The sequence below is a fragment of the Chiloscyllium punctatum genome, chromosome 20, assembly GCF_047496795.1.
Source record: "Chiloscyllium punctatum isolate Juve2018m chromosome 20, sChiPun1.3, whole genome shotgun sequence".
NCBI classification, from domain to species: Eukaryota; Metazoa; Chordata; class Chondrichthyes; order Orectolobiformes; family Hemiscylliidae; genus Chiloscyllium; species Chiloscyllium punctatum.
The window spans coordinates 48,729,385-48,750,228 of record NC_092758.1 but is presented as its reverse complement, the minus strand read 5'-3'; the positions used below and the strand labels follow the sequence as shown (position 1 = coordinate 48,750,228).

The 20,844-nt window shown below is 39.9% G+C and overlaps 1 protein-coding gene across 4 annotated transcripts in view; it reads right to left on the bottom strand.

The window, feature by feature from the left end:
- Positions 1 to 20,844, bottom strand: part of LOC140492110 (glutamate receptor ionotropic, delta-2-like) — a 546,695-nt gene that overhangs the window by 131,763 nt on the left and 394,088 nt on the right. For all 4 annotated transcript variants that reach the window (XM_072590871.1, XM_072590873.1, XM_072590872.1 and 1 more), the window contains exon 10: positions 12,646 to 12,843. In XM_072590871.1, the coding sequence (XP_072446972.1) occupies positions 12,646 to 12,843 (198 nt within the window). The remainder of the gene's footprint in view (positions 1 to 12,645; positions 12,844 to 20,844) is intronic.

Below are 20,844 nucleotides of genomic sequence, written 5' to 3'. Positions count from 1 at the left end.
AGTTATGTAGTTGACAGTAGGCTGCTTCAAGAGAAACTGAGTAAGCCACGGAAGTACTAGAGATGTTTCTACAGCAAAGCCTCCAATATCAGATAATTGAGGTTCATGACGACACAGATTATCTTCAGCAAGTTTGAAAATGAGGTCAGGAATGATCTTGAATGGCTCAGAACTGAACAGAATTTGACTAGACTAACTATCTCAGTGATTAGATTAGATTCCCTACAGTGTGGAAACAGGCCATTTGGTTCAACAAGTCCACACCAACCCTCTGGACAGTAACCCAACCAGACCCTTTTCCCAACATTTACTTCTGACTAATGCACCCAGCACTATGGGCAATTTAGCATGGCCAATTCACCTGACCTGCACATCTTTGGACTGTGGGAGGAAACCAGAGCATCTGGAGGTAACCCACACAGACATGAGGAAAATGTGCAAACTCCACAAAGACGCTTGAGGCAGCAGTGCTCACCACTGAGCCACTGCGCCACCTAGTAAGACAACTGAACTAAAAATCTAATTGTTAGTAAAGAGAGCAAGTAAGCCTTATGATATGAAAATGAAATACTTGAAGAACATTTACAAAAGTCTTGTAGTTAAGCAACTAGTTTTCTCAACCAGAGATGTATTCGTGGAGAAAAAAAGTTGCATTGTTTTAGAATTGTCTAAGTTCCTTGGCAAATAGCGAAAGAAGAAAACGCTGTTCAGTTAATGAATGATGATTTAGTCTTTAAAAATGAAATACTGAACGAGAATCTTGATTGCCTTAATTGCAGAGGTCAGTTGCAGCATGAGGTAAACCTTTCATGTAGTCACATAGATCAGATACCACACTGGAATCTTCTATTGTTTCTGCTCTAGGAGTTTATTCTGTTGTCCAAGTTGTCCTATTTTCTCATGAGGTTATTGAAATGTCAATGCCTCAGCAACTTTATACCATAGCCTGCATTCAACATAGGAAGAAAGGAACAGGACTATTTCATTCAGCTCATTGAGCTTGCTCTGCCAAATAACATGATCATCATTGATCATCTTTTTCCCACATCATCCCCATGTCCATTTACATTGATATTTACAAATCTGTCAATCTCCACTTTAAATGTACTAATTGATTGTGCTTCCTATCCCCCAGGGATAGAGAATTTCAAATATTCATTACTTTATGAGTATAAGACAATTTTTCATCTCAGTTCACATTATCATGAAAATGTGTCCCCAGGTTCAGGATTCTCCAACCTGAGGGAACATCTAACCTGGATTTCTCTTATGTATCTCTTTAAATATCTTGTAGGTTTCAATTAGATCACTCCTCATACTTTGAAACTCCAGAGAATATAAGCCCAGTTTCTTAATCTCTTATCACAGATTAGTTCCACCTCCAGTCTGTGAACCTTCAGTGTACTTCCCCTATAACAATAATAACTTTTCTAAAGTAAGTGGATCAAAATTGCATATCGTACTCAGGTGCAGTTTATCCAAGTTCCTATATAATTGAAGCAAGGGTTTACCACTCTTGCAATGTACTATTAGCATGTCTACTTGTTTGCTCCAGTTACACGTTAGCCTTCAGTGATTTATTGATGAGAACATCCAAGTCCCTTTTTAGAAATTCACTTCTAACCTTCTACTAATTATGAATATTTTTTATATCTGCTTCCCTTACCAAAGTGGAGCGTCTTAGTTTTTTTCCAACAATATATTTCAGCTGCCACGTTCTTGCCCACTCTCAAGGTCCAACTTTTCTTTCAGTCACTTTGCATTTTCTTCACAGCACACATTCCAACAAACTATGTTTCTCCTTAAACTTGGACTGATTATATTTTGTCCCAGTATCCAAATCATTGATATATATTGTGAACAAGTTGGGCCTAAATACTGCTCGTTGTGGCACTAAACAAGTCATAGTCTGCCAACAAAAGCGTGTTTTGCCTATTCCTGTTCTCAGTTTAATTTCCTATTAGCCAATCCTTAATTCATGGCACCTATATGCTATCACCTATCTCACATGCTTTAGTTTTATTAGTCAACCTCCTATAAGAGTTGTTATCAAACTGAACTGAAAATCCATATAAACTATGGTCATGCCTTTAAAAATACTGTTTGTAACCTGTTCAAAAAACACAAACGGGTTCACCAGACACAATTTCTATTCAGGAATCCATGCTAATAACAATGTCTAATTAGTTTATTATTGTTGAAATATTCATTTATCACGTCCTTAATAATAAAGATGAACATTTTCTGACTATTGATGTAAGACCAATAGGTCTCTCTCCCTCCCTTTGAAATAGTGAGGTGACACTTGTTACTTTCAATCTGAGGGAACTGATTCCAATCATAGAACCATAGAATCCCTATAGTATAGAAGCAGGCCATTTGGTCCATCAAGTCCAAACTAGCTCTCCAAAGAGCATCCAACTCAGATCCAATTCCTACCCTATACTTATAACCCTGCATTTCCCATGGCTAATCTACCTCACCTGCACATCCCTGGACATAACCATTGGCAATCTAGCATGGCAATCCACCTAGCCTGGACATCTCTGGACACTGTAGGTAATTTAGCATTGCTAATCCACCTGATCTGCACATCTTTGGACTGTGGGAGGAATCCATAGCAGCCGGAGGAAACCCACATAGACATGGGGCAGATGACCAAACTCCACACAGGTAGTCACCCAAGGGTGGAATCAAGCCCAGGTTCCCTGGTGTTGTGAGGCAGCAGTGCCGACCACTGAGCCACCGTGCTGCCCATGATGATAGAAGCATGGGAGACAATCACCAATGCATTCACACCCTCCATCGTTGCTTCTTTCAAATGAATGGGATGTCAAATATCAGTTCTTGGAGATTTATCAACCCTCAATCCCATTAATTTCTGTAATACAACCTTCTTACTAAAACCAATTTCCTTCAATTCATCCTTATCCCTCAACACTTGAATCTCTAATTCTGGGAAATTTCTTGTAATCTCCTCAGTGAAGAGAAACCACTGAGTCAATGCCAGTATTGTAATAGCTTGGCTAGGGGAGCAGCAAATTGACTAGATTAGATTCCCTGAAGTGTGGAAACAGGACCCTAGGCCCAACAAGTCCACAATTACCCTCTGTGGAGTAGCCCACCCAGTCCTATTTCCCTCTGACTAATGCATTTAACACTATGGGCAATTTAGCATGGCCAATACACCTGACCTGCGATTCTTTGGACTTTGGGAGGAAACCAGAGCACCCAGAGGAAATCCACGCAGACATGGGGAGAATGTGCAAACTCCACACAGGCAGTTACTCAAGGTTGGAATCGAACCTGGGACCCTGGTGCTGTGAGGCAGCAGTGCTAACCACTGAGCCACCATTCTGGAGTACAAATCTTCAGTACTATTGCTGGAATGTTGTCAGGGCCCATAGCCTTTGCAATACCCAGGGCCTCCAACCATGTCTTGATATCATGTGGAGTGAATCAAATTGATTGAAGACTGTGATCCTGGGGACTATTGGAGGAGGCTGAGAGGGATCATCCACTTGGCTGAAGATTGCTGCAAAGTTTTAAGCCTCATCTTTTGCATTGATGTATTGGTCTTTTCCATCATTGAGTATGGGGATATTTGTGGAGCCTGATCCTCTACGGAGCTGTATAACAGTCCACCACCATTCATGACTGAGGATAAATGGGAACATGCAGGAATGTCGAGTTCAGGTTAAAATGAGATCAGTCATGATCTTATTGAAGGTGATGCAGGCTCAAAGGGTCAAGTGGCCTACTTTTAGTCCTTGTTTGTATGTTCATATGCATATGATTCTACCTTGAATGACAGGATGAAAGTGGATTTCTTGACTGCGATCAAAGTAGTTTTCTGCAAAAAAAAATCTTTGAGCCAACAATCTTTTGGGGGGTTTGGGGGCGAGAGCTGTGCTGGATTAAGTTACTAGCCTAATGGTGCATGTACATTTATCTATAGCAATCATAATGTGAAGGGAGAAAAGCAAAACATCGTCCAAGATTCTTGATTCTAGAAAGGCTGCCTTTAATATGGTGACATAGAAAACATCTACAGTAAATTGGATAAATTCACTAATGGATAAATCATCTGAAGATTAGTAGAAGATGTTCAAAATAGATGAAAGCATTACAGAACAATTTTATATCCATAAGAGGCAAAAGCTCTGCCTGCTGAAGAGATAGGTTAAATAAAACATAAAAATAAAAGAGAAAGTATACAAAAAGGTAGGGCAGCACAGTTGTTCAGTGGTTAGCACTGCTGCCTCACACCACAAGGGACCTGGGTTCAATTCCACCCTCATGTGACTAACACTGTGGAGTTTGCATATTCTCACCGTGTCTGCATGGGTTTCTGCTGGGTGCTCTGGGTTCCCTGGATGTGCAGGTTAGGTAGATTGGCCATGCTAAATTTCCCGTACTGTCCAGAAATGTGCTAGGTAGGTTAGCTATGGGAAGTGCAGGTTTAGGACAGGGTAGGGGCTAGATCTGGGTGGAATGATCTTTGGAGGGTTGATGTGGACGCGATGGGCCAAATTGCTTGCTTCCACACTGTAGGCATTCTATTCTATGAAATGAATTTTAAAAAGCATGTGTTTGGGTAACTAGATGAGAAACAAAGAACAATGAAGTGAAAAAAAGTAAGGGTTTTCAAAAAAGAGTATGAAAGTACATTTGTCAGGAATAACAATCAACATTAATAAACATAAAGTGACAGGACATCTTATTAAAAATGAATTAATTTTGCCTAGCAACATGCCCACAATGAATACAATAAAATAAAGGAGCTGGATTCAATCCTGCATTACAGAGCACTAGATAAATTAGAAAATGACTGAAGCATGACCAGAGAAAAGTCAAACTGGGGACAAATAATTCAAAGAATCACGATTAACACCGATGAGACTGTGCCTAAAATAAAAGATGCTATTAAAGCTTCTCACCTCTCATTCATCAGGACAGACTCAAGCATGTCAAATTTTAAAGAGTTTGGTTGATTACAATAATATCATAAATGAAAATAAAGAAATTGCAGAATGATGAACAATTCCTTTGTGTCAGTATTTACAGTATAGGAAGAGGGCAGCATGCTGGATATCCCAAAGATACTAACAATGAATCAAGATATGGACCTTCCATAATTAACATAAGGTGTTGACTTAAGGAAAGGCAACTTCACAACTTAAGTGATACTAAAGAATAATAAAACTCCCGAGGACCAGATAGTTTTAATCCAGGAACTAAATGGAGTAGTTGAGAACATTGCAGAGATCCTAACTCCAAATTTTAATGATCATGTGATTCAGTAACATTTTGGAATGGAAACTTGTGCACATCATTCCACCGTTTAAGAAATATATGGAGAAACCAGTTAGTCTAACATCTGGTGTCCAGAATATATTCGTCTATAATTCAGGATAGACTGACTGAACATTTTCAATTTTTAACCAATCAGGGAGAGCCAACTTGAATTTGAGAAAGGATTTGGCATGGAGAACCTGATTGAACTGTTTAAGGAGGTAATAAGAGTAGTTGACAAGGAGATATTAATGGATTGTATTTATTTGCATTTTCAGAAGGCATTTGATAAAGACCCTCCCATGAATATGCACAGTACAGTGGCTCAGTGGTTAGCACTGCTGTCTCACAGCACCAGGGACCCAGGATAGATTCCAGTCTCAGGCGACTGTCTGTGTGGAGTTTGCACAATCTTTCCATGTCTGCGTGGGTTTCCTCTGGGTGCTCTGGTTTCCTCCCACAATCCAAAAATGTGCAGTTCATGTGAATTGGCTATGCTAAATTGCCCATAGTGTGAGGCGCATTAGTCAGAGGGGAATTGGTCTAGATGGGTTACTCTTCAGCGGGTCAGTATGGACTTGTTGGGCCAAAGGGCCTGTTTCCACACTGTAGGGAATCTAAATCTGTCAACTACAGTTAAAGATCATGGAATTAAAAGTAAACTATTAAACCAGTTAGAAAATTGATTGATTGGCAGGAGGCAGAGAATCTAAATAATCTAGTGGAAGGATTTGACAGTCTCTCAGAATAATGAAGAGGAACTGGTAAGACGAATAGAGGGTAACTGTTCAGCTCACCAAGGACATGATGTGACTTTACAAATAGGATCCATCCCTTCAAAAGTGATTTTTGGACACATTCTACATGCCTCCTCTTAAATGTATCTGTACTAATCGCTTCAAGCATTCCCTGCTTGGCAAATTCTGTATTTTCACCATTCTTTACATAAAGAAATGACAAATGTTTAGAATTCACTTCTACAAAGTTACATTAATATCAGGTTATTTATTGAATTTCAATCTAAGAACGACAGAATTTTGTTAACTGAAGATAATAAGAGAAATGGGACAAAGGAGGGGATACAGAATTATAATTTAGTTGTGATCTCATTGAATGGCAGAACAGGCTTGAGGAGTGAAAAGGTCAATGTTTTGTCTTATATCCCAATGCAAATAAATAGTTTTCACAATTACTGTGCAAGTGGGTAGTTGCAGAAGATGATTCTCAATGGTTTCTCTCAGCTCAGCCAGAAGTTTGTTTTTCTTTCACAAGTGATTTTTCCTGATGTATAAGTTGATTTTAAACCCATAAAGTTTGATTTTGAAAAATTATATTACATCTGCATCTTGGAACCCCTTAAAATTTTATGGCTGCGAAAGAAAGATTTATTGCCTGCATATGCTGGCTATAGCCAAGTTGAAGAAATGGCATTTACCTTTCACAATATGTGAAAAAAACTACTGATCAACCCAATTTATTTGATTGTATGATTACCATAAATTTCGATGACATAATGTTATTTCCTATACACTAAAAATAGCGAGATTCCTCATTGCAATAGTAAAGCTTTTCTCAGTGGGGCAATGATTTTGTTTTGGTTAAATGTGTCCAAAAGACAGGGTCTAATACTGAATGATGATCATGTATTGAAGTCTTATTAAACATCAGGTGCTGCGTTTTAAGATACTATTTTGTTCCAGTCTCATAAATATCAGAAAACTGCACTGATATAACATTTGGTGCTTAAATTCAACAACAATGGGCTAAACATTCCCACTTTGAGGCTGTTTCCTTCCTTTTGGAGTTGGGGGAGGGAGTTGGTTTTACGAATCGTTTCATGTTATGGTTTACAGTCACTTTTCTCATGCAACCTCCACTGCTTACCTCATTAGGTAGATATCTAGGTCCAACATTCATCTTGTGCAATCATACAGCTGCAGGGGTGGAATTGCTTGCTGCAGCAATGCATCACTTCAAAAGCTGCAAGCCAGAAACAGATCTTCATACTAACTCTGCAGGGGCATGGGAACCTAGACTATAGCTTTAGGGTGCAGGAAATGGAGTGTAGGGAGGTTAGGAACATGGCATCAATCTCAAAGGAGGGAGCCTGTAAACAGGAAGGTGGCTTGAAGTGTGTATAGTTCAATGCGAGAAGTATACGAAATAAGGTAGATGAACTTGCAGTGTGGGTTGGTACCTGGGATTTCGATGTTGTGGCTATTACGGAGACATGGGTTGAACAAGGACAGGATTGGCTGTTGCAGGTTCTAGGGTTTAAATATTTTAGTTGGGTCAGAGGTGGGGGTAAAAGAGGGGGAGGTGTGGCATTGCTTGTCAAAGATAGTATTACAGCGGTGGACAGGACGATGGATGAAGACTCGCCATCTGAGATAGTTTGGGCTGAGGTTAGAAATAGGAAAGGTGAGGTCACCCTGTTAGGAGTTTTCTCCGAATAGTCCTAGAGACATAGAAGAAAGGATTGCGAGGATGATTCAGGAGAAGAGTGAAAGTAATAGGGTGGTTGTTATGGGGGACTTTAACTTTCCAGATATTGACTGCGAAAGCTATAGCTCGAGTACGTTAGATGGGTCGGTGTTTGTCCAATGTGTGCAGGAGGGTTTCCTGACACAATATGTAGACAGGCCAACAAGAGGTGTGGCCATACTGGATTGGGTTCTGGGTAACGAACCAGGCCAGGTGTTAGAATTGGAGGTAGGTGAGCACTTTGGGGACAGTGACCACAATTCGGTGACTTTTACTTTAGTGATGGAGAGGGCTAAGTGTGCACTGCAGGGCAACAGTTATAGCTGGGGGCAGGGAAATTATGATGAGGTGAGGCACGACTTAGGATGCGTGGTTTGGAAAAGTAGGCTTCAAGGGAAGGGTGCAATCGATATGTGGAGCTTGTTCAAGGAGCAACTATTGAGTGTCCTTGATAAGTATGTACCTGTCAGGCAGGGAGGAAAGGGTCATGTGAGGGAGCCGTGCTTTAATAAGGAATTGGAATCCCTTGTTAAAGGGAAGAGGGCGGCCTATGTAAAGATGAGGCGTGAAGGTTCAATTGGGGCGATTAAGAGTTATAAGGTAGCCAGGAAGGATCTAAAGAGAGAGCTAAGAGCAGCAAGGAGCAGCAAAGTCCTTGGTTGGTAGGATAAGGGAAAACCCAATGGCTTTCTATAGGTATGTCGGGAATAAATGAATGACTAGGGTAGGAATAGGTCCAGTCAAGGATAGTAGTGGGAAGTTGCGTGTGGAGGCTGAAGAGATTGGGGAGACACTGAATGAATACTTTTCGTCAGTATTCACTCAGGAACAGGACATTGTTGCCGATGTGAATATTGAGTCACAATTAATTAGAATGGATGGCTTTGAGGTATGGAGGGAAGAGGTGTTAGAAATTCTGGAAAAGGTGAAAATAGATAAGTCCCCTGAGCCTGATGGCATTTATCCTAGGATTCTCTGGGAAGCAAGGGAGGAGATTGCAGAGCCATTGGCCTTGATTTTTATGTCCTCATTGCCTACAGGAATAGTGCCAGAAGACTGGAGGATAGCAAATGTGGTTCCCTTGTTCAAGAAGGGGAGTAGGGATAACCCTAGTAACTATAGGCCGGTAAGTCTCACTTCTGTTGTGGGCAAAGTCTTCGAGAGAATTGTAAGGGATAGGATTTATGAACATCTGGATAGGAATAATGTGATCAAGGATAGTCAGCATGGTTTTGTGAAGGGCAGGTCGTGCCTCACAAACCTTATTGAATTCTTTGAGAAGGTGACTAAGGAGGTGGACGAGGGTAAAGCGGTAGATGTGGTGTATATGAATTTTAGTAAGGCATTTGATAAGGTCCCCCATGGTAGGCTACTGCAAAAAATCCCTGAGGTATGGCATTGAGGGTGAGTTGGAAGTTTGGATTAGGAATTGGCTGGCTGGAAGAAGACAGAGGATAGTAGTTGATGGTAAAGGTTCATCTTGGAGTGCAGTTACTAGCGGTGTTCCGCAAGGATCTGTTTTGGGACCATTGCTGTTTGTCATTTTTATAAATGACCTGGAGGAGGGGCTAGAAGGTTGGATGAGCAAGTTTGCGGATGATACGAAAGTCGGTGGAGTTGTTGACAGTGAGGAAGGATATGGCAGGTTACAGCGGGATATAGATAAGCTGCAGAGCTGGGTAGAAAGGTGGCAAATGGAGTTCAATGTAGGTAAGTGTGAAGTGATTCACTTTGGTAAGAGTAACAAGAAGATGGGGTACTGGGCTAATGGCCGGATACTTGGTAGTGTGGATGAGCAGAGGGATCTTGGTGTCCATGTACACAGATCTCTGAAAGTTGCCACCCAGGTAAATAGTGCTGTGAAGAAGGCATATGGCTTTTATTGGTAGAGGAATTGAGTTCCGGAGTCCTGAGGTCGTGTTGCAGTTGTATAAGACTCTGGTGCAGCCGCATCTGGAGTACTGTGTACAGTTTTGGTCGCCATAATATAGGAAGGATGTGGAGGCACTGGAACAGGTGCAGAGGAGGTTTACCAGGATGTTGCCTGGTATGGTAGGAAGATTGTATGAGGAAAGGCTGAGGCACTTGGGGCTGTTTTCATTGGAGAAAAGAAGGGTTAGGGGTGACTTGATAGAGGTGTACAAGATGATTAGGGGTTTAGATAGGGTTGACCGTGAGAACCTTTTTCCACGTATGGAGTCAGCTATTACGAGGGGGCATAGCTTTAAATTAAGGGGTGGTAGGTATAGGACAGATGTTAGGGGTAGATTCTTTACTCAGCAAGTTGTGAGTTCATGGAATGCCCTGCCAGTAGCAGTGGTGGACTCTCCCTCTTTATGGGCATTTAAACGGGCATTGGATAGGCATATGGAGGATAGTGGGCTAGTGTAGGTTAGGTGGGCTTGGATCGGTGCAACATCGAGGGCCAAAGGGCCTGTACTGCGCTGTATTTTTCTACGTTCTATGTACTCTGTTGCTCTAGTATTTTTTGGAAAGGGCATGCCCCAGAAATGGAAAATGGCACCCCATTTCAATCAAAAGTACCTGGAGGTATGAGTGGGTGTTGTAATGGTGTAGACAAGCAAAGATATTCGATCCAGCCAGCCTGGTCACAGATGGTGCTCTACATCACTGCTTTTCACACAACAGAAGAAATATCCAGCAGTTTCAGAGGAAGGTTAATAATCTTCTGTTTTCTGCAAGGGTAAGTGCCACCATATTCTCTGCCATTGCACAGGAACAATACCAAGGTTAATAGTTCACAATCCTTAATATTCCGTACAGTGTTTCCACTCAAAGCCTCTCACCCACTTCAGGAGAAAGTGGGGACTGCAGATGCTGAAGCTCAGAATCAAAACATGTGGCGCCAGAAAAGCAGAGCACGTCAGACAGCATTTGAGGAGCAAGAGAATCGACGTTTCAGGGATAAGCCCTTCATCAGGAATGTTGGGTGGGGGGACGGCACATATGAGTACATCTTTCGGCCTCACCACCTCTGATGCTCATGCACCATCACTCATGGTTCTCCCATCCATTTTCATCTCACTCAATGCCTTCTTTCAGATGAATGCAGGATGAAATGTCTGATAATTGGGCAGAGACATCAAAGATTGGCGATCATGTGGTTGACATTTGGCCAAATGAGCAAAAGATCCTCAAGGTGGGTTGGGGAACACCAGATCAACCTTTGTGTTGAGGCAATCAAATAAACCTCATTGTGTTGTGCTGAACAGCTCTACCATTACCATCTCTGTTAACTTATTCTTAAGATACTCATGCTTCTCCTGCTATTGCACAACTAATGGCCACGTTTCTTTTAGGTAGGCATAGCAACACCCTGAAGCAATTATCTGGAAGAACTCAGTTCTTCAGGACATCAGCTACTTCTTTACTTTTAAGAAAGAAGCATGACAAGGCTTTTTCCTGCGTGTTCCACCAGCTCAGAGACTTCACTTTGATGGGGTTGTTTATTTAAATTAGCTTCAGGAGCACAATCTGGACAGCACACCACTGGCACCCTCACAGTTGACTAAAGAAGAAATGCCCCAAAAATGCATCCAGAAGATTGCCAAAGATCACCTACCTGATCAAGCGCATGCAGAAGATAACCCCATAGTGTCAGCCATTAATGAATTAATTACAATGCACCGACAAACACAGGAATAGCAGGAAGGTTTACTAAAGACACTCAGTAAACTCTACTGAAGATTGGTGGAGATCACCAACATTATCAGTACTGTGCTGACTTCAAGATGCATGTGTCTGACTGCCTTAACGGGCAATGGAAAGCCAGCTCCAGCAGAATGCACAATGGCTGCCAGACACACATGCATCCATTGATGGTCAGCATCATTGACAAGGCATGAGGGTAGAAGAGGGATTTCAATTTCACTCCAGCTGCCTCTTCCTCTCAAGGAGACACACTGGCATTAGCAGGCACCCAGATTTAATAGGAACCACACATAAGACCTCAGAGGTTTCCTCCCAACACTCCAGAGATGCTTCGTCCCTCAACCTCCACACTATCTATGATCACTGATCGTACAGAAATTGCAGCCGAGGAAGATGAACCTGCAGGAGACTCTCAGAAAGTCTCGGACCTCTCACTATACATGTCCCCAGGATCTCACCCTAATGTTCCCAGGCAAACAGGGTTCACACAAGAACTGGACCCCTCTACCCAGCTGCAGATCCACAGAACTAAACGTAGACAGAGAGAGAGTACCAGGGTGAAATAAAATGAACTGAGGGCACATTGACAGCACAGGTGACACATCATTGTAAACATACTTTAATCTCTGTAAGTATATATGCATTTTCAATCGTTGCATGACTGATCAATTCATTTTAGCTGGAGGACCTGGTTAAGTGTCTATCATGTCAGAGTTAAGCAGCTTCTTCCTCCATCCCAGGGAGGACCAAAAGGTAAATTTGTGAGGCATTGCTCATCTCTGAGAAGCATCTGGATAGCAGCAGATCCTTAATAATTAAATGATAAATACAAAATTGTATAATATAGAATCAGCATGTCAGAGCTAGAGAAATCTCAGCAGTCTTTAATAAACTAGTATATTTTAGTTATATCTCATTTAACAAGATGTACATTTTCCAAAAGCTTTTCTTGTGATCAGTGTAAGATTGTCATTGGTACAAAGACTTCAAATTGTATGTAATTGGTGGTGTCTTGAATATTGTATTTTACACAGGGCATAGAATAATTGACAGAAACTTTAATATAACTGCGCTCTATCAAACTCCATAAGTTGCTGTCAGTTTCTGAGAAGTAATGAAAGTGCATTTGACAGTTTCATCATATTAGTACTCAACATTCAGACCATTAATAATCTTCAGCAGTGAACTACTTACCTTGTTAATAAGCTCTCCTATCATTCCATTCCATTTTCCGTTATTTTGTAATCTACCATGTTGATTATCAGGAACTTGGTAAATTTGATACTTGAAGCCAAGGTGCTCCGACAAAGCATTCAGAACATCTATGGAAAATCCACAGAACTCTTTAGGTTGGCCAAATATGTTCTCTGACATCATAACAAATGGAGGAACCTGGAAAGATTCAGAGAAAACATTAAAACATAGCTGAACCTCTGAAGACATAGCCCAATTTTCTGGAGAAAGGTTAAATACTAGCTTTGTAGTGAAATCTATCACAAAATTATCGAATTATAAAATTATATTATTTATCAGGAATATTTTAGGTATAAGATTTTGCTTTTCTAATGTACATCTATAAAATAATCCTAACCCGATTGTAGAAAATATACATTATAAGATTTCATAGTTTTATTCGAGAAGACATTTCTTAAAAATGCAAGATTAAATCATATTACATTTGAACACTGAATCAGTACATTTAATTCATTCAATGTTTATCTTGTTTGGTTTAATGGCCAGATTGCATATCTGCAAAAGAGTAGTGATATATTTTCGAATACTATGTGCATTCATTTCAATTATAGATTTAAAATAGATATATAATTTCCTTTTGCATTATGGTAATTCTTTCATTTTTTAAACAATTTCCTAAAAGACAAAAAAGTTAACATCTCTGCATTGAGTAATGAAGAAAATTTAAAAGTTGACTCTCAATACTATACGTAGCATAATTTTCACACTTTAACAGTGGTGGCTTGTCAAGTTTGTTAAATATTTTGCTGAATCTGCATATGAGTTGATCAAATCTGATTTGTACTAAGTGAGCTGATCTAAAGGGGATTACTTGTGTTGCACTTACTGGCCTGGAACTCAGAAGAACAAAAAAAACAGTAAAACGTTTTGCTCTTGCTAGTTCCCCTAGGAAGAACATATATGAGTCAGTGAGAACTGGATAGTGTTTTACTGTGATGCCTCATTGGGTAAATAGGGTTCTAACATTATCATAGTTCACAGATAATGTATGTCTGCTTGAGTAACACACTGGAGGGCAACTATGGATCTTTGGAACTGCACCCCAATAGGAAGTCTGCATCTTTTAGGAGAGGAAACAATGGTTAATAAAAAAGAAAATACATTTTAAAAAAAACTTCTCATCATTGGACTGGTCAAATAGTGATGATTGTGTATGTCCTTGATGTGAGTTTAAGTGGATGTTGCAACTATAATCAAAGTTTTCTATTTATCTGCCTTTACCATTATTAATACAAAAGGTAAATTATTGAGAATTTTCAAATAATTAGGAATTAGTTAAATGCAATTTTGAATACTCATTCTGTGTCTTGCTGTTTCAGGAATTACATTTTGTAGTTGAGTATAGGTTTATTTAAAAAGTGATTGACTTTCAGCATTGTGTGCTGTAAAATTGATACTGGTTAATTACCTAACAAGAAAATAAATCAGATTAAACCAATTGATACAAATTCCATCCCTGATAATGATTGATAAAAAGAATTGGCATTTGCATACATTTTAGTTCCCTTTTGGAGTGATTTTTAAAAATAATTCTGACAATTCTAATCACATATCCAACAGGATTAGGAGGACCAATATTTTACCACACTAATCAGACTATGAAATAAATGAAATAAAAGTCAGCGGAAAATACTACTTGCTCATTAAACACATTGAGAAAACATCCACTACAAAAGAGCTTTGTCAATGGTCTTTGAAGTCATCATTGTCCTCAAACAAAATTTCTCTGCTATTTTTCAGAGGCAATCTCTAAGACACATTATTCAAATGGTGGTCTCTGGGTCAGTGTTGGAGTCTTTAAGAAACATTTTAACAACTGGACATATAATTTTAGGCAATACTTCAGTGCTAGATGCATTTTCAAAAGTTTATCTTTCAATTTAATCATGAAACTGAATTTTGCCTATTTGTTCTCAGTTAAGTTTAAAGGCCTTATGGAAAGTTTTGCAGATAACTACAATGTTACCCTCGCCAATGTAAACACTCAACCACCATCAGGAGCAGAATGATTGTTTATTCGTTTTATTGTTGTTTGTGGGGCTGTGCCCTGGGGAAAATGGTTTCTGAATTCACTGATACAATAATTGTCTGTACTTTAGAGCAATAAGTTGTATGTGAACTACTTGAGGACCCATCTGGGAGAAATATTAGGTGACCTATGAATACCTGTTTAGTCTTTCTTTATATTTCTTCTAATTTGCTGCCCACAGATACACATGTAAAACTGAACAACTGACATTGCTCAGCATGGACTCTTTTTTGATGCCCACTGAATGGCATAAACAGAACATAGGAGACCTGATTTTACCATTATGTCCAATTTCTCAAAGATCAAGGCTCACATGTGCGAATTGGTATATGGCAATGGATATAATCATTTATAGTCTGCATGATAATGAAAGAATTGTTATGTGTGTGCATTTGTGAGAGAGAAAGAACGTGCGTATGAGAGAGGGTCTGCATGACAGCGTGTGTTATTGTGTGTGTGCATGTATATGTATAGTGTAGTGGGGTCACCTGTAGTGTGACATGAACCAAAGATCCTGGTTAAGTGCATCCTCATGGATATTGAACTAGGCTATCAGCCTCTGCTTGGCGACTCTGCATTATTGTGTAAATCTTAAACAGACCATTGTTCGCAGCAAACTGCCCAGCCTTCAGGACAACATCGACCACAACACCGTCCAACCCTGTCATGGCAACCAGTGCAAGAAATGTCAGTGTCAACATGGATATTACCATAACACTTGGAGTCACCACACGCCCAGTGTGCGGCAGGTACTCATGTGACTCGGCCAACGTTGCCTATTTCACACACTGCAGGCAAGGATGCCCCGAGACATGGTACATTGGTGAGGCCAAGCAAATGCTATGACAATGGATGAATGGACACTGCACAACAATCACCAGACAGGAATGACCCCTCTCAGCCGGGGAACACTTCAGCAGTCAAGAACATTAGGCCTCGAGTGACCAACCTCCAAGGTGGACTTCAGGATATGCAACAATGCAGACTGGCCGAGTAGAGGCTGATGGCCAAGTTCAGTACCCATGAGTATAGCCTCAACCGGGATTTAATTTTGTGCACACTCCAGGTGACCCCACTACAGTATACACATATACACACAAACACACACACACTTGCACACACTCGCCCTCATGCACATGCCCTCTCAGGCATATACTCCATCACACTTGTGCACACATGCGCACTCACACACTCTCTTCCTCTCTCTCACAGACACACACACACAAACACACACTCTCTTTTCCTCATACACATGCACACACACATAAAAGTCTATGGGGTGAATTTGCATTTGCAGATACATTCTATTTTGTTTAAAAACCACACAATCTGGAGGCAGTCAGTCCATGTGACATTTTATAAATCCCTACTTTGGAAATAGAATCAGTCTGACTCAAGGTTGGAATACAGGCAGACTCTAACCTCACACCTTTAATGTATTATCTGAGCTGAGGTGTCACTTTTTTTTATAAAACCTTAAGTTATTTTAGGAATGTGACTTCAAAGAAGTTCTGGGATTTACATATTAATAAATCAAAACCTGCAACCCATTTAAGTGATTAATGAGTATTTTGCATCAGTATTTATTGTGGAAAAGGATATGGAAGATATACAAAGTAGCAAAATAGATGGTGACACCTTGCAAAACATCCATATTGCAGACGAGGAAGTTCTGGATGTCTTGAATTGCATAAAAGTGGATAAGTCGACAGGTCTTGACCAGATGTACCGCAGAACTCTGTGGGAAGTTAGGGAAGTGATTGCTGGGTATCTTGCTGAGATATTTGTATCATCGATAGTCACAGGTGAAGTGCCGGAAGACTGGAGGTTGGCTAATGTGGTGCCACTGTTTAAGAAGGGTGGTAAGAACAGGCCAGGGAACTATAGATCGGTGAGCCTGATGTCGGTGGAGGGCAAGTTGTTGGAGGGAATCCTGAGGGACAGGATGTACATGTATTTGGAAAGGCAAGGGCTGATTAGGGATAGTCAACTTGGCTTTGTGTGTGGGAAATCATGTCTCACAAACTTGATTGAGCTTTTTGAAGAAGTAATAAAGAGGATTGATGAGGGCAGAGTGGTAGATGTGTTCTATATGGACTTCAGTAAGGCATTCGACAAGGTTCCTCATGGGAGACTGGTTAGCAAGGTTAGATCTCATGGAATGCAGGGAGAACAAGCCATTTGGATACAGAACTGGCTCAAAGGTAGAAAGCAGAGGGTGGTGGTGGAGGGTTGTTTTACAGACTGGAGGCCTGTGACCAGTGGAGTGCCACAAGGATCGATGCTGGGTCCTTTACTTTTTGTCATTTACATAAATAATTTGTATGTGAGCATAAAAGATACAGTTAGTAAGTTTGCAGATGACACCAAAATTGGAGGAGTAGTGGGCAGTGAAGAAGGTTACTTCAGATTACAACAGGATCTTGATCAGATGGGCCAATGGACTGAAAAGTGGCAGATGGACATTAATTCAGATAAATGCGTGATGCTGCATTTTGTGAAATCAAATCTTAGCAGGACTTATACACTTAATGGTAAGGTCCTAGGGAGTGTTACTGAACAAAGAGACCTTGGAGTGCAGGTTCATAGCTCCTTGAAAGTGGATTCGCAGGTCGATAGGATAGTGTAGAAGGCGTTTGGAATGCTTTCCTTTATTGGTCAGAGTATTGAGTACAGGAGTTGGGAGGTCATGTTGCAGCTGTACAGGACATTGGATAGGCCACTGTTGGAATATTGCATGCAATTCTGGTCTCCTTCCTATTGGAAAGATGTTGTGAAACTTGAAAGGGTTCAGAAAAGATTTACAAGAATGTAGCCAGGGTTGGAGGATTTGAGCTACAGGGAGAGGCTGAACAGGCTAAGGCTGTTTTCCATGGAGTGTTGGAGGCTGAGGGGTGACCTTATAGAGATTTACAAAATTATGAGGGGCATGGATAGGGTAAATAAACAAAGTCTTTTCCCTGGGGTGGGGGAGTCCAGAACTAGAGGGCATAGGTTTAGGTTGAGAGGGGAAAGATATAAAAGAGGTAACCTTTTCATGCAGAGGGTGGTACGTGTATGGAATGAGCTACCAGAGGAAGTGGTGGAGGCTGGTGCAATTGCAACATTTAAAAGACATTTGGATGGGTATATGATTAGGAATGGCTTGGAGGGATATGGGCCAGATGCTGGCAGGTGGGACGAGATTGAGTTGGGATACCTGGTCGGCATGGTGGTTGGACGGAAGGGTCTGTTTCCATGCTGTACATCTCTATGACTCTATAAATGTTAACAACAATCTAGGTTTGTTCAATATATCCCACCAGCTTTATGACACTGATTTTTTACTATATATTCTGCGTCCTATGATCCTGCCCCACTAATTACCTGATGAAGGAGTAATGCTATGAAAACATGTTCTTCCAAATAAACCTGGTGTTGTGTGTTTTTTAACTTAGTCCACCCCAGTTCAAGGCCAGCTCCTCCACATCATGAATACCAAGAACAGCAGTTATAACAAAGAGAAGCATTTCATGCCTGTGCTCAACCTCTAACCAAGCTATCTGTTTAAGTTCTATTCCATGACTCTATCCCATGAGCTTTAAACTTCTTTACTAACCTCAGGAGAAACTTCATTAAACATTTTTTGAAATCAAATAAAGTTTATCTTTTGGATCTATCTTGATTAATAGCAAGCTTATGTTCTCCAGGACATATCTCTTAATGCACATATTCTTGAAATGCCCACTTAAAAGTATCACAAGGAATGTGTTTAGATATTTAGGGTCACTATCATTAGGATTTACTTGCCAATTAATATCAGGCTATTTTACACATTTTATTCCTTTCTTAAATATTAGTGTATACCCTTGCAATCCTTCAGCTCTTAGGTTTATAATTTGTGAAGGCACCAGTACTTTGCTCCTGAATTTCAATAATGATATGAGAATATATCTATAACACTTCATTGTTCATTGTTCATGAATAGTTCATTGTTCTATTGGTTACAGAACATAATTTTTATTAAGTTCTATATATGCCTGAATAATTTTCTTGCTTTTTACTACAATGAGAATTTGTTCATAATCCTCCTTTGTGAAAGGAAACATATGGAATACATTTACGTTATTTACTTCATCATAAACATCTGCAATGATTCTACTCAGTTTGTGCTTGAGCAAATTCACTTATTCGTTGACTTTCCTTCCTGAAGCAACATGATATTTTAAAAATCTCATTTGCTGTACTCTTAAATTTGACTCTTCCCCTTTACTTTATATCTACTTTTTAAAAATAGCCTAAATTGTCCTTTATCATAATCCCAATTTTCTAATTTTTAGATATTCAAGGAAGCAAAAAGACATTTTTGACATAAATTTTCACCCACAACTGTGGCTCAGGTTTTGCTTTGCTTTTATTAAGCTCAATATTTTACGTATTTTATTCCCTTTTTAGTTATGATTTTCACAACTATTGTTATCTAGGACATTTCTCACAGCTCAGCGATACCGTCCTGTCAAACCATTATTGATTTGGATTTTCACTTTGACTGCAAAATCAAATTAAACATTCCAAATGTCAATAAATATTAAGTGCTAAATAAACTTGGTGGGGTCAGTTTTAACTTGATGAAACTGACACTAACTGATCAAGTATAAACAAAATGTTCAAGAAGAATTCTGCTCCTGAAGTTCATCAAGAGAGATTAACATTTTCCAAGAGTAGGGTTCATTTGAAGAACTGGATATGGTCCACGTCACATCCTTCCCACTTTTAAAACTGTTGCATGTTTGGTTCCTCTATGCATAGCAGTACAAATATTTTGTGCAACGATACTTACTAGATAGCAGTTATATCAGATTGCAGTGCATAACTTCCTATAGTATAAATATTGAAAGCATTAATAACAAATATTTTGTGAATTAGGTAGAAAAGCCTCAATCACAATAACCTTTGGAAAACAGATTCTGTTGAGGTACTATTATTAAGAACATTGGAACATTGATCAAAATATCACTAATCAGCCAGTTGACCTGACTGATGTTATTCAGGTGAGTGGTGGCAGGACTTGCCCAGTGAATTTACATCACTGGTACATCTATGGTGAGGATAACCATTAGATGTATCTTAACATACTCTGTATATCAGAGACATGTGAGCAGGCTGTCACCTCCAATTCATCCAATGCCAAAAAGAACATGTATGGAGTCCACTATATTAGGCAGAGGCCCTATTGAGTAATTGGGTTAATCTAATTTGTGAATGTGCACATGGTCTTATATTAATAACATTGAAGATGTTGGCCTATGACCCAAGGTATGTGAGCTTCCAGAATTTAATATGAAACCTGGAATATGGGGGAAGAAGTGATGATTAGTGAGACTGCTGGTGATAATATTATATGCTAGCAATAAGAGTAGATCTATTCAAGCTTCTGTTGCTGAGTGCTAACATTCTCACAGGCAGTGCAAAGTGAGTTCTGATGCATGCAAATTTACACAATGATTCGTGAACAGATTAAATACTCAAGGTTTACATGACATTCATGTCATCCTGATCAGAGGATTGTCCCTGTCCATCTCCCTGAATAGCTTAGACACGGTTTTGTTCTGTATTCTCCTCTTCATCTTGTTCATCCTTTCATAAATTGCATTAATTTAGCATTTCACCCTCTTGAAGGTTCGAACTCCGCATAGAGCCACATGATGGAGAATATAGCAAGCCACCTCAATGGGTAAGAGCCTTGAAGGAACGTATTACAGGCACCACGTGACTGTACATAGTTCTTTGAAAGTTGTATCACATGTAGACAGGGTGGTTAAGAAGGTATTTAGCTTGCTTGCCTTCACTTCTCAGACCACTAAGTACAGGAGTTGTGATGTCATGTTGAAGTTGTGCAGGGCATTGGTGAGGTCACTTTTGGAGTACTGTGCACAGTTCTGGTTGCCGTCCTATAGGAAGGATATTATTAAACTGGAGATGGTTCAGAAAAAGATTTACCAGGATATTGCTGGGACTGGAGGCTTTGAGAAATAAGGAGAAGCTGAATAGAGTGGGACTTGTTTAACTGGAGCATAAGAGGTTGAGGGGTGATCTGATAAAGATTTATAAAATCATGAGGGGCATAGATA